At 41.8% G+C, this 15,274-nt stretch overlaps 1 protein-coding gene across 4 annotated transcripts in view; it reads left to right on the forward strand.

The window, feature by feature from the left end:
* SPECC1L (sperm antigen with calponin homology and coiled-coil domains 1 like) overlaps positions 1 to 15,274 on the forward strand; it is a 108,547-nt gene that overhangs the window by 33,063 nt on the left and 60,210 nt on the right. For all 4 annotated transcript variants that reach the window (XM_058431331.1, XM_032139428.2, XM_032139430.2 and 1 more), the window contains 2 exons: positions 2,166 to 2,257; positions 11,083 to 11,173. In XM_058431331.1, coding sequence (XP_058287314.1) covers positions 2,166 to 2,257; positions 11,083 to 11,173 — 183 coding nt within the window. The remainder of the gene's footprint in view (positions 1 to 2,165; positions 2,258 to 11,082; positions 11,174 to 15,274) is intronic.

Here is a 15,274-nt window from a genome sequence, read left to right on the forward strand (position 1 = left end):
ATATATCTATATATAAAAATATATATGTATATATCTATATATAAAAAATATATATGTATACATCTATATATACCTATATATGTGTGTGTACGTATATAGTGTGTGTGGTCTTGTTTTTTTTAAGGTACTTAGATAACTAAATGTTTTTGCATTTAAAGTGCAAGAAAGATGTACCCAGAACTGTTGTTAGTGGCCACCTCTGGGTAATATGATGGGGTAAGATGAAAGGAGAACTTTAAAATATATATGCTTTGAGCTGACAAGTGCCTGTAGTTCCAACTACTTAGGAGGCCGAGGCGGTAACATGCTATCACTGCACCTGTTAATAGTCACTGTACTCTAGCCTGGACAACAGAGCAAGACTCTGTCTCTAAAGGATAAAATATATATATGCTTTGAAAATCAAATTGATAATGGAATGTCTACATTAAATTAAAATTATACACCTATTCAAAATGTTAGTAAAGCATGCTTTAATGCACAAAACTGCTTCATACTAATGTTTTTAAAAAGCCTCATGTTATTTTATAATAAAATAGATGTAAATGACCCAGCAATTCTACTCCTAATTATATATTCAAAAGAACTAAAAATAGATAATCAGACAAATACAGTCTCCGACTTAACGATGCTTTAACTTGATTTTTTGACTTTATAGTAGTGCCAGTGATACACATTCAGTACAGCATTCAGTAATTTAAATGAGTTATTCAACATATCCATTTATTATAAAATAGGCTTCATGCTAGATGATTTTGCCTAACTGTAGGCTAATGTAATGTTTTGATCTTGTTTAAGGTAGACAAGGTTAAGCTGGGATGTTTGGGAGGTTAGGTGTATTAAATGCATTTTTGACTTGCTTATGATGGTTTTATCAGGATGTAACTCCCATCATAAATCAAGAAGCATCTGTGCTTGTACATAAATGTTCGTGGCAGCTGTGCTCACAATAGCTAATAGATGGAAGCAACCCAAGTATCCATGCATTCGATGAATGAACAAAATGTGGTATATTCATACAATGGAATATTATTCAGCCACAAGAAGGAATGAAGTAGTAACACATACTTTAACATGGATGAATCTTTACAACATTGTGTTAATTGAAGGAAGCCAGATACAACAGGTCACATATTGTAAAATTCCATTTATATTAAATATTCACACTAGGTCAATCTATAGAGACAGAAAGCAGATTGCCAGAGACTGGCGAGACAGTGGATGGGAGGTGACTATTGGGATACTAGGTTTTCTTTTGGAATGATGAAATGTTTTGTAACTAGGTAGAGGTGATGGTTGCGTAATATTGTGAATGCACTAAATGCCACTGAACTACACATTTTTAAACGGTTAACTTTATGTTTTGTAAATTTTGTCTCAGTACGTAAGAATACATCTAAAGATACCAATTCTAAATATAAGTAAATATATTCGTGTTTATATTGGCTGTGTTAAAAAAGTCCACAGTGATCTGCTTCATCTTTCCACACTGTGTGTTTGTATCCCATTTTTAATTTAATTCAGCATCAAATGAATACTCATTTTTGCATCTTTACCAGAATCTGTGCTATGCTCAACTGTCTAGAAATGAATAAATTCTAAAAACATAAACTGCTTTTCAGCAGTTTATTGTAGAGAGAGAGAGACTGATATGCCAACAAGTGATTCCACACCCCTGCGTTAAATACAAATCAGAAAATATATGTGAAGTGATGGATTCTGCAGGAGGAATTGAGGAAAGACAAGCAGGAGTTCCTCATTCTTTTGTTTAATATGCAACTATTGAACATCCTTTACCTGCCAGGCTTCTTACCTGATATAGTTATGTAAATACTCCTGTTGGGTTTTACTACTTGAATTTCATTGCTTTATGGAGCACTTTAACTACATAACATAATTAAATAACAAAAACGAAATGACTGCCATAACAAGGGTTAGAAATAAGCATGACTACTCTACGGATGTAAATAATTCACCGGATGGGAGGAAAAGCACCTGTGTGCCAAGACACGGCTACAAGTGTTCAGCAGAGGCTAGACATCAGCCAAGACAGTGTCCAGGGGGGTTTGAGAGCATTGGGTAGTCAGGCGAATCCTTAAGTGGAGACCAGTTAAGCTTCCACTGTACAGTGACATTATTTCCCTTTTTGTTTGTTGTTTTTGTAGTACCAAACCCTGCTGCAGCTGCAATTCCTCGAACACCCCTCAGCCCAAGTCCTATGAAAACCCCTCCTGCAGCAGCTGTGTCCCCTATGCAGGTAAGTGCCTGGAACCACAGGAGGCTCTTAGGGCCTCAGAACCTGAAAGTTGAGGCCTTTTCTTCACCGTCATTTACACCTGTATTAGTTGGGTAAATGACTACCTCAGCAGGGATGTATCTAGAATTTGTTCCCTAAAATACTGTAAATGTCTTTAATAGGGATAAATTATATAAGTGTAAATTGTGTTATTCTGATAGACTCTAATAATGATAGCTAACAACAATTGAACACTTGCTGTGTTCTACACTGTTCTGAATGCTTTATAATGTTAACTCATTTAATCCTTACAACTCTTGGGTATTAGGTACTATTCTTATCTGTATTTTTCACATGTGGTAACTGAGGCCCAGAAAGGTTAAGTAACTTGCCGAGGTTCATGCAATTAAGTGGTAGAGTGGGGGTTCAGAGCTAGGCTGTCTGGATTCAGTGACTTTAGTCACCACACTAAGACACAGAGGTGTCTCTTGAGTAGAATATGTGGTTGCCATGTCTCAGCCTTTACTGCATAGCAAATCACTTCAGAACTTAGTGGCTTGAAAGAACAGTTTTATTAGTTTTCACATTTCTCTGAGTTGACTAGGCAATTCTTTACTGGCTTTCCTGGGCTCATTCCTGCAGTTGAATTCACAGAGAGGGTGGGATGGGGCCTGGGCTCAGCAGGATTCCTGGGCCGCTTTCTTCATGTTATTTGTCTTCTCAGGCTCCTTCACAGCATGGTTATCTCCAGCTCTAAGAGACTGAAAATGGAAGTTAGCAAAGCCTCTGAAGACCTAAGCTTGGCATTTGGACAGTGACACTTCTGTCCTGCTATTTTAATCCAAGCAAGTCACAGGGCAGCTTTGATTCAGAGTGGAAGGCATGCACAAAGCATGAATTGGCCAACATGGTTAAAACCCTGTCTCTACTAAAAATACAAAAATTAGCTGGGTGTGGTGGTCCACACCTGTAATCCTGGCTACTTGGAGGCTGAGGCATGAGAATCACTTGAACTCAGGAGGTGGAGGTTGCAGTGAGCTGAAATCATGCCACTTCATTCCAGCCTGGGCAACAGAGTGAGACTCTGTCTCAAAAAAAAAAAAAAAAAGTCATTAAATTGGTGGAACAGTATTCCCTTCTATGATTCAGTGCACAAGGCATGAATTCAGAGAAGTGTGATTCATGAGGACTGTTTTGTAACAGGTTCGGCACAGGTCATTATTGATACATTAGAAACAAGTTTTAAAAGTTGCTCCTCCGTGCCATTGTGGAATGCAGATGAGAAGCGGGGCAGAGGGCTATTCAGTAGTGCTCAAGAGGCCGCTCATTGTGCATTTTATTCAGCCGCTTTTGGACAGTGTAGTTGAGGCAGAGTATTTCCACATAGGTGAGAGTAGCCAAAGGAAACATTGCCTAAATGCCATTATCCTGTGATAAAGGATAGTCCTGGCTGCACCTCTTCCCTAAAATAATGGTGTTGGGGAGCATTTTCATTTCGAGTTGAGACATTTGTGCTGTGTTTACTAGTGTGCTCCCTCTGCAGTTATATTGTGAGTTTGTGGCTTTGCATTTGCATGTATATACAAGATGTTATGTCTTTTTTTTCCGAAACAGGGTCTCACTCTGTCACCTAGGTTGGAGTGGAGTGTAGTTGCATGATCTTGGCTCACTGCACAACCTCTGCCTCCCAGGCCCAACCGGTCCTCCCACCTCAGCCTCCCAAGTAGCTGGGACCACAGACGTGCACCACCATGCCCGGCTATTTTCTGTGTTTTTGGTAAAGACAGAGTTCTGCCACGTTGCCCAGGCTGGTCTTGCTCCTGAGCTCAGGCAGTCCACCTGCCTGGTCCTCCCAAAGTGCTGGGATTACAGGCATGAGCCACCACGCCTGACATTATGTTGTAATTTAAAAAGAAGGGAAGGGAATACTGTTCCACCAATTTAATGACCTATTTTTTTTTTTTTTTTTTGAGACAGAGTCTCACTCTGTTGCCCAGGCTGGAATGAAGTGGCATGATTTTGGCTCACTGCAACCTCCACCTCCTGGGTTCAAGTGATTCTCATGCCTCAGCCTCCAAGTAGCCAGGATTACAGGTATGCACCACCACACCCAGCTAATTTTTGTATTTTTATTAGAGACAGTGTTTTAACCATGTTGGCCAAGCTGGTCTCAAATTCCTGACCTCAAGCAATCTGCCCTCTTCAGCCTTCCAAAGTGCTGGGATTACAGGCGTGAGCCACCGTGTGCAGCTGATGTAATGCTTTTTTGTGTGCTCCCTATTAATCAAACTTCATCTAAAATTCTGAAAATACAGATAAAAGCAAAATAAAGATGCCAAATGTAATAAACTTCAAATAAGATAAGTGGTGTTTATCAGTTGACGTTTAATGTAAGAGGCATCACTTTGTAAATCTTTGTAAAGATAGGAGGTGAAAAATATTTTTGTAAGTTGCAAAAAACTAATACTTACGAGCTACATTCAGTAGCTTTTTAGTACATGATTAGTTAGTACAGTGCTTCTCAAACCTAATCGTATATAAAAATCATGTGGAGAGTTTTTAAACACGTAAAATTCCCAGACCTCATCCTGGTAAACCATAATCTCTGGGGACTGGGGCCCAAGATTGGGATTGTTAGTTTTTCAAAACTCCCTGGGTAGGAATTCTACTCCTAGCTATGTGGGAGTAACAGGCTGGATTATTCTGCCATCACAAACAACTATTAATAGAAAGATGGACAAAATATAAGAAGCAATTATTTTCAGACATTGTACGTAACTGTGATCCCTGAACAAAAATTTTAAAATGAGATAAGTCCTACTGTGGCCCACAGTCTTTTCCTGGAGGCAGTTTCCAGGTGGTGGTACAGAGAAGATGAACCTACATGGAGCAGGGAAGAGAAAACCAATTGGATCTGAGTAGACTCAAATCAACATTGAAGGAGAAGGCAACTGCTCGAATTTGCAGGGCAGATACTGGGAGGAGGGAGCTGCATAGAGAAAGGAGTATAGAAATCTGCGTAGGCATCCCTTTGAGTCTTTGCCTGAATACCAACCTGCACCTGCATTGGGTGAAACCCCACAAGGATAATTTTCCAGGAACAACCCCTCAAGAATAATTTTCCAGGAACAATTTCCAGGAACAGGGAGCTATCAGGCAAACACTTCTGGTAGCTCACCTAGGGCAGGAAATCATTTGAGTTCCCACCAGCTGCTGTGGAGACACCTCTTTGAATAGATGGCATTCATTACAGACTCCTAAAGGACCACACCTATCATAGAACTAAATACCCTCAGAGAAAATAGTATTCTAGATCTGCCGTAAAAGATCTTTAAAAATAAGATGCAGAAGGACCAAGGAGATCCTTTAGTAGCTATAGTAGGCAGCCTCTAAAATGTTCCCCAGCGATCCCCAATCTGTAGTAGTTGCTCCTTGTGTAATTTGCTCTTGTTGAGTGTTGGCTGCAGCTCGTGATTTGCTTCCAGTGACTATGGCAAAGCAAAAGAAGTGGTGGGATAAGGTTATCACTGCTAAAATAGTTAGAAAAAGCTTTGCTTCTGCCTTGAATGCTCCTCTTGCTATCACTTAGAGCCACCTACTCCAGGGAATCCCAGTTCCCATGTTGTGAGTCAGCCCTGCAGAGAGGCCCACATTAGGAAGTGTGGGAACAGATCTTCTGAAGCTTGCCAGCAGCCATGTAGATGAGCTTGGAAGCAGATCTTTGATCCTCGTGATAACTGCAGCCCTGCTGACAACTTGATTGCCTCCTTGTGCTAGACCTTGAGCCAGAGGCACTCCGCTAACCTTTCTGACCCACAGAAACTATGAGATCATAAATGGATTGTTTTAAGCCACTAAAGATTTGAAGTAATTTGTCATGCAGCATAGGTAACTAATACAGTAGCGTACTTATTTGCCAAAGTAATAATTTTTAAAGGAATACAGCAAAATATAAGACTCCATAGTGTAAAATACATAATCTGGCATGTAATAAAAAATTACTAGACAATGAAGAAGCAGGAAAATGTCACCTATAACCAGGGGAAAAATCAGTCAATAGATGCAGACCTAGAACGGATAGAAATGATAGGATTAGCATGCAGTGATGTAAATATGATCTCTGCTTAAGTATGTGAAGGGAAGCATGCACAGATGAAGAGAGAAGTGAAAGATATGAAAAAGAATAGAGGAGGCCAGGTGCGGTGGCTCACGCCTGTAATCCCATCACTTTGGGAGGCTGAGGCAGGTGCATCACCTGAGGTCAGGAGTTCAAGACCAGCCTGGCCAACATGGCGAAACCCCGTCTCTACTAAAACTACAAAAAAATTAGCCAGGCATGGTGGTGTGTGCCTGTAATCCCAGCTACTCAGGAGGCTGAGGCAGGAGAATCGCTTGAACCCAGGAGGCGGAGGTTGCCATGAGCTGAGATTGTGCCATTGCACTCCAGCCTGGGCGACAGAGCAGGACTCCGTCTCAAAAAAAAAAAAAAAAAATAGAGGAAAAGATCAGTATGTTTGAGGACATAGCAGTAGAATCTGTCCATAGTGAGTAACAGGTAAAAAGACTGGGGGAAAAATGAACTGAACCCCTGACTTGTGGGATGAAATTAAGTGGTCCTACATACCTGAAATTGGAGCCCAAGAAAAAAAGGTGGGTCGGGGGGCAGAGTGGGAAGTGTGTCTGAAAAAAACATTTGAAGAAATAGCCTGGGCTCAGTGGCTCACGCCTGTAATCCCAGCACTTTGGGAGGCCGATGTGGGCAGATCACCTGAGCTCAGGAGTTTGAAACCAGCCTGGGCAACATGGCGAAACCCTGTCTCTACTAAAAATACAAAAAATTAGACAGGCATGGTGGTGTGTGCCTGTAGTCCCAGCTACTTGGGAGGCTGAGGCAGGAGAATCACTTGAACCCAGGAGGCAGAGGTTGCAGTGAGCCAAGGTCACGCCACTTCATTCCAGCCTGGGCGACAGAACTAGACTCCAGCTCAAAAAAAAAAAAAGCAAAACAGCCATTTTCTTGTCTTCTGACTTGCACAGTTTCTAACTAGAAGTCTGTGATCATTCTCACCTGCCTGTCCTTAAGAGTTTCTTATCACTGTTTTTCAGCAATGCCTTAATGGGCATGGGGATGAGGGTGTTTGTATATTTATACATGCTTATCTTGCTTTAGCTTCCTGATTTTCTTGGATCTGTGAGTATGTAATTTCCATCAAATTTGGATGGATTTTGGCTATTATTTCCTCAAAAAAAAAAAAAAAAAAAAAAATTATTTTTTAAGATGGAGTCTCCCTGTGTCGCCCAGGCTGGAGTACAGTGGTGCGACCTCAGCTCACTGCAACCTCTGCCTCCTGGGTTCAAGTGATTCTCCTGCCTCAGCCTCCTGAGTAGCTGGGACTACAGGTGCGTGCCATGGCGCCCAGCTAATTTTTGTATTTTTAGTAGAGATGGGGTTTCTCCATGTTGCCCAGGCTGGTCTCAAATTCCTGGACTCAGGTGATTCACCTTCCTCGGCCTCCCAAATTGAGCCACTGTGCCCAGCCCAAAATGGCATCTTCAAATGCTGAAAGAAAAACCCTGTCAACTTAGAATTCTGTGTATTTAAAAAAAAAAAAGTAAAATTAAAATTTTTTAGGCAAACAAAAGCTGAGGGAATTCATTATCCACAGACAGTTGGGGGAAAGTGAATGAGGAGTATATGGGACTTTGCTGTTCTATCTTTACAACTTCCTGGGAATCCATAATTATTTCAGAATAAAAGTTTAAAATAAGAAGGCTTCCCACATAGAAAACTCCAGGCCCAGGTGGTTTTACTAATGAATTGAATCAATCCTTTGTGGAAGAAATAATTCCAATTGTATATAGTCTTTCAGAAAACAGAAGAGTAAAAGGACTTTCCAGTTCATTTTAGGAAGCTAGCATTACCTGATAGCAAAACCAGACAAAGACATTGCAAAAAAAGAAAACAGCTAGCCAATATTCCTCATGATTATAGATGGTATAGATGCAGTATAAAAGCACACATTAACAAAACTGAATCCAGCAATATATAAAAACGATAATCCATCATTACCAGGTGTGATGTGTCCCAAGGGTGCAAGGTTAAAATTTACCTCAACACAATAAAAGAGGAAAAAAAAAATTATTTAAAACAAACATTAAGCTCAACGTCTTTAGAAAACTATTTGACAAAATTTTACATCCATTCATAGTAAAACTCTTTAGCAAACTAGAAATAGAAGGAGACCTGTGGGAACTCCACAGCTAACATCATACTTAATCTGGAGACTGAATGCTTTCCCACCAGGATCAGGAGCAAGGTGAGGATACCCACTCTCACCACTTTTGTTCAGCATTTTGCTGGAGCTCTTACCTGTGCAACTGCATAAGACCAAAAAAAAAAAAAAAAAAAAGAAAGCATACAAGTTTGGAAAGGGTAAAGTAAAACTGTCATTATTTGCAGATAACATGATCATTTATGTAGAAAATCCTAAGGAGTCCACACAAAAGCTTTTTGAGTCGAGCATTGTCAAGGTTTACACGAGGTCCTGTACAAAAGTTATTTGTTTTTCTGTATATTAGCATGAATAATTGGAGATTGAAATACTTAGCAATAAATATAATGAAATGTATGCACAACCTGTGCAATGAAAACAATAAAATATTGCTGAGAAAAATTGAATAAATAGAAAGTGATGTCATTTATAGATTGGAAGACTCAATATTGTTAATATCTTGTAGTCTTTTAAATTGGTCTGTAGATTCAACACAATACCAATTAAAAGAGCAGTGCTCTTTGGGTAGAAATTGACATGGTAGTATTAAATTCATATGGAAATGCAAGATCCCTGAATATTCAAAACATTGTTGGGGTCGGGGGGTGCAGGTGGAGGACAAATTTGGAGGACTTGTACTACCTGATTTCAACATTAGATCAGTAGAACAGAGAGTTCAGAAGTAGGCCAGTTGATTTTCTACAAAGATACCAAAGTAATTCAATCGGTAAGGAATAGTCTTTTGAAAAAAAGATTCTGAAGTGACTAGATAACTGTATAGAAAAAAAAATAACCTCAGCCCGTACCTTATGAAATACACAAAAATTGAAATGGACTGTCGACCTAAATGTGAAAGCTAAAACTACATTTTTTACATGAGAACATGAGAGAAAATCTTCATGACCTTTAAGACTGCAAAGATTTATTAAGATGTAAAACATGAACTATAAAAGCAAGTTGATAAATTAGGCATCAAAACTTAAAACTTCTCTGAAAGACGTTAAGAAAATACAAAAGCAAGCTACAGACTGGGGAGAATATATTCATAATACATTTACATTCAGTAAGAAGACAAACAACCCAATAAATAATGGGCTAAGATTTGAGAAGATCCTTCCAGGAGAAGAATACAAATGGCCAATGGTACATGAAAAGATGATCAACATCATTAGTCATCAGGAAAATGGAAATTAAATCCACAATGAGATCCTATTCTGTATTCTTCCAAATGGCCAAAATCTAAAAGGCTGATGATCTTAAGTGTGGTAGGGATGTGAAGAAGCTGGACCTTGTCCACATTTCTAATGGGAATATGAAATAAATAGAAGTTAGCCAGATAAAAAGGGCTGGGTGAAAGCTGTGGGAATGAAGCACAAGAAAAGCATAGACAAGCAACGTGGTCTGCATGATAGTAAATAAGTAGGTTGGTGGTGTTTGAGCATCATGTAGAGGTGGCAGGAAAGCTGAGGGGTTTTAAGTGTTCATGGTGGATTCTTTTTTTTTTTTTTTTTTGAGATGGAGTCTTGCACTGTTGCCCGGGCTGGAGTGCAGTGGCGCGATCTCGGCTCACTGCAACCTCCACCTCCTGGCTTCAAGTGATTCTCCTGCCTCAGCCTCCCAAGTAGCTGGGATTACAGGCGCCCACCACCACACCCAGCTAATTTTTTGTATTTTTAGTTGAGACGGGGTTCCACTTTATTGGCCAGGCTGGTCTCAAACTCCTGACCTCGTGATCCGCCCACCTTGGCCTCCCAAAGTGCTGGGATTACAGGCATGAGCCACCGTGCCTGGCCGTGGTGGATTCTTCTGGCTGCTTGCATATACAGAAGTCTGGAGATGAGGATGCCAGTGACAAGCCATTGCTGTAGTGCTACACTGAGATGACAGGCTGTACTGGGCAGTTGTAGTAGCATTAGCAAGCGGGTGGCAGAATTGAGATCTATTTGAACCAGGACTTGAATGGTCAGTACAATTACAAAAGGAGCACATCTGCATTTCATTTGGGAACATGTTTTTATATTTACTGAATTGGTTTGTGATACTTTACAGATTCTCTTCCAACAAAATAATGAAACCACATTCAGAATACCAGTGGTTGCCAGAGGTCAGTGATAGGGGGTTGGGGATGGGAAGAGGGGTGTGACTGTAAAAGGGCCCCAGGAAGGATCCTTATGGTGATGGAAATGTTCTTTATCTTGACTGTATCAATAATATATAAATGACTATATAAGATATGACTATCAATATTTAGCTAATGTCAAAATCCTGCTGGTGGTATTTTACTGTAGGTTTGTAAGATATTACCGTTGGGGGAAACTGAGTAAAGAGTACATAGGATCTCTCTGTATTCTTAAAACTGCGTATGAGTCTATAATTACCCCATAATAAAAAGTCTAATTTTTAAAAAAAGTATATTGATCACAGTCCATGCCCATAAGGTGTGTTGCAACCTTACTATAGCAGTATGGAAAGAATTAATACAGATTTATAACTAAATATCTACTCTCTGCAGCATTTACTTTGTGAGTCCCAACAGTCAATTTAACTTTGATATTGTTTATCTTATGATTTCAGAGACATTCCATAAGTGGACCAATCTCAACATCCAAACCCCTGACAGCCCTGTCAGATAAGAGACCAAACTATGGGGAAATCCCTGTTCAAGGTACGTGTAATATGCCATAGCATTTCACCTTTTTTTCGATTTTTGAATTGTTCTGGCTTCTTTGGCAAACTAAGTATTTTCTTTGCTCTTGATACTATTTCAGTCAATCTGGTATACCTTTGTATCAGAAGTTCACTAGTAAATATATCTAAATTACAAGTGGGGAAAGTAGTTGTTAACGAATGCATCTTTCCTGACAGCTGTCATAATGGGTAATAGAGAGTGTACACCATTGCTAGGCACTGTTTTCACAGTTCCTCATGGCATATGTATTATTGTCATCCTCATTTTACAGATACCAAAAATGAGGCTTAAAGAAGTTAACTAATTCAATTCAGGTTAATACGGTTACTGAGCAGTAGCCCAGGGCAGCCTGACTTCAGAGCCCATTCGTTAAATCTCTGGGCTGAGTTTTGTTACCCTGAGAGAGCTGAGACTCTGGAAGATGAGGGTCAGCAACTCTTTGGAGCCCTTGGGAGGAACTTGCTGTTTTCACACAGCCATTTTTTTTTTTTTTAAGCTGGAGTATCACTCTGTCTCCCAGGCTGGAGTGTAGTGGCGCAATCTTGGCTCACTGCAACCTCTGCCTCCCGGGTTCAAGCGATTCTCCCACCTCAGCCTCCCGAGTAGCTGGGACTACAGGCGCACACCACCACGCCCAGATAATTTTTGTATTTTTAGTAGAGACAGGGTTTCACCATGTTGGCCATACTGGTCTCAGACTCTTGACCTCAGGTGATCCACCCACCTCAGCCTCCCTAAGTGATGGGATTATAGGCGCAAGCTACCGCACCTGGCCTTCCACGTAGTTTTTTATGGTAGAGCTGGCACCAGAACCCAAGTATCCCACCTTTCGAGGTTGAGGCTCCCTCTCTTACCCCACACTGCCTCTTCATGCGAGGTACTGAAGTGCATTGGAAAGATGAACTGCAGCATTGGGGTGTGGTGCTGGGAAAAGCAGTGCTTCATTTGGGGTGGGTGTGGGAATGTTCCCAAGTGTCCCCTCAGGGCCTGAAGGCTCTTCTTAGCTGATGCAGGCCAGTTACTTCCATGAGTCAGGAATTCTTGGTTGTGCAGGTTAGGCTGTGTATGTTAGACTAGAAGGTTTCAACAGGTTTTGGGTCAGAAGTAAGCAGACTTGTGAAAAGTATTCAATTAAGGAACCCAAAAGACTGGCTATGTGGGCTCTATGTAGTACCAGTGCCTGAAGAGTTCAATTTAGTGGTGGAACTGGCCCTATACCTGTCAGTCTTCAGTGTTCTAATAAGCTGGTTGTGTACACATTTAGGGGCAATGGAGCACAAGATGGTGCTGCTGCTACCTTCCTGGCACAAAGACTTGCCTTCTGCCCTGCTTCTTGGCTTCTGGTTCATTTGTCAGTCATGACCTAAGCTCTTTTCTCCCCTCAGAAGGTTTTGCTAAGGGAACAAATAGTGGAAGGTTTAAAGTTTTCTTAACCCAAATGCTCTGCATCTCTCCTTCCTCTCTTTGCATCCCGCCTCCCAGATGAACCCACAAAGGATTTACATATGTGTGCAGTGCAGAGATCTTGGCCTCGCCATCATGGCCTGGCTGTTAACTGCAGCCTTTTTGGTGCTGTCTCCTCATCTGTAAATTGATAGTGAACACCCAGCTCACTGGGTTCCTGGGCTCTTAACACCTGCAGCTGCTGAAATTTGCAAGGACTGCCGTGTCCCCAGCCCAGCCAGTTCAGTCCTAATCTGATGTGACCCGTCAGCAGCATTTGGCACTGTTGAGCGCTCTGTCTTCTAGGACATTCTTTTTGGTTTCCCTAATACCACACTCCTGTGCCTTCTGTCAGACTTCTTCTTCTCCCTCTCCTGTGTGGCATTTCTCCTTTTTTTTTCTTTGTTTTTTTGAGAGGGAGTCTCACTCTGTCTGCAGTGGCACGATATCAACTTACTGCAACTTCTGCCTCCTGGGTTTAAGTGATTCTCCTGCCTCAGCCTCCCAAGTAGCTGGGATTACAGGCGTGGAGCACCCCACCCGGCTGATTTTTGTATTTTTAGTAGAGACAGGGTTTTGTCATGTTGGCCAGGCTCTTCTCGAACTCCTGACCTCAGGGTGATCTGCCAGCCTTGGCCTCCCAAAGTGCTGGGATTACAGGTGTGAGCCACCGTATCCGGCCTGGCTTTTCTCTTCTTCCTGACCTGTACGTGGAGGTGTGGCCCAGAGCTCAACACAGGGCCTTTGTTCTTTGTCCTCAGTTTCTTTGTTATTGTATCCTGTCTCATGACTTTAAATACTATTTTTGTGCTGAGGACTGTCCGATTTGCATCTCTCGCCTGTTCTTCTCTGGACTCTAGGTTCATGTATCCAGTTGCCTACTTGACATCTCCCATTTTGATATTGAATATTCTCAGACAACGTCTCCAGGACAAGATTTCCCCCACTTTCCAAACTTGTTCTACATGTAATCTGCCTTCTCCATCTCCATTCATGGCAGTTTCATCCTTAGAAACCTTGGAGTCATCCTTAACTCCCTTCTTCATCTTAGACTTAGTTCAGTTGTTTAGGAAAGCCCATCGACTCTACTTTCAAAATATGTCCAGAATAAGAGCATTGCTCTTTACTGTCACCTCCCTGGTATAAGCCACAATCATCTCTCTGCTGGGTTCTGACAAAAGATTTCTAATCACCCTCATTGTCTGTTCTTGATACTGTAGCTTGAAAAACAGAAATTGAAACCTACTACTCTAGTCAAACCCTCTACATCTCCCCATTTCTTTTAGAGGAGGAGCCAGAGTTCTCTCAGGGGCCTCCAGACCCTCGCAGCCTGGCTTCAGTGTCCTCTCAAGCCTCTTCACTTTCTTGCTCACCCTGCCTCACCACATGGGCTTCCCTGCTGTCCCTGAGTACTTGGGCATGCTCCTGACTTAGACACTTTGGCGCTTTCTCTGCTGGAACCCTCTGCCTGGAACACTCTGCTGGATCGAACCTCCTCAGCAAGGCCCTAAGTACCATATTTAAAGGTGGAAACCACTCGTTCTTCCACACACCCCTTTCTCTGCTTGCTCTCCTCATCACTGGTCCCCTTCTAACATCCCATATGGTTTGTCTATAATTTTTATTTCTTTCTCTTATTTCCCTAAATTGTAAGGCCCATAAGGCAAGATTAGTGTCTGTTTTGTTCACTGAGGCATCCTCAGCACCTGTAGAAGTACTGGACTCTTGATAAAAAATTGTGAGATGAGTGAAAGAAAGAAGAGTTAAAGCTTGTAAAGTGCTTAGCGCCAATTCTATCCCATAGTAAATCTTTGCTGTTCAATTTTATTACTATATGTGTGAACTTTTTCTGAGTAGCACAGTGGCTGAGAATGATAGCTCTCATTGGCCCACAAGTCAAAGATTTTAGACACCTGAGTTGCCTGCAGGATTTTTGCTTAGCTGCCAGCAAATAACTAGAGCACCTACACAAGCTGTGTCCTAGGCATCTTTAAAAAGCTCTATGTGTTGAAGGCAGAGATGGAAACCAGGAATTCAGGAACATTTCCACTCTGCTGCTTGGTAGGTGTGCTCTAGTTCTGTCAATAGTCAGCCTTTTGACCTTCTTCAGTCTGCGTTAAGTGTGGTCAGAGCCAGTGCAAGTCTGCAGCAGCCTCTGAGAGTAAGTATAACCCTGTGCCAGTACCCTAAAGCTGTGAGTCCAGCCTGGGCACGGTAGTGTGGCTGCAAGCCAGAGAAAGCCCAGGAGGAGAGACCCCTGAGGGCACTGAGGTGATCCTGGGGCATCAGAGGACAGTGATGCTCTGTGTTCCAGGTGACCTCTGAGGAGAGTGGAGTGCTGCACTGAGAAATGGCTCAGGGTCTTCCCGTACCTCCTGAGCTCAGCTGAAGCCAACCCTCGAGGCCTTCTCCACTCTCCACTGCTGCTTTCCAGGCTTATCTTGATGGGGTCAGAGCAGGGCGAGGTTTACCAGAGGAAACCAGCACCAGTAGTGTGTCTCAAGCTTACCTGAGTCACTTGTTAAAATATAGAATCTTGGGCCTCCCCTCAGATCTAGTGATGCAGACTCAGAAGCTTGGATATGCCATTTTCACAAGCACCCTAAGTGACTCTTAGGAATAAGTGAATTTGGA

Source organism: Hylobates moloch, unplaced genomic scaffold (assembly GCF_009828535.3).
Source record: "Hylobates moloch isolate HMO894 unplaced genomic scaffold, HMol_V3 SCAFFOLD_19, whole genome shotgun sequence".
NCBI classification, from domain to species: domain Eukaryota; kingdom Metazoa; phylum Chordata; class Mammalia; order Primates; family Hylobatidae; genus Hylobates; species Hylobates moloch.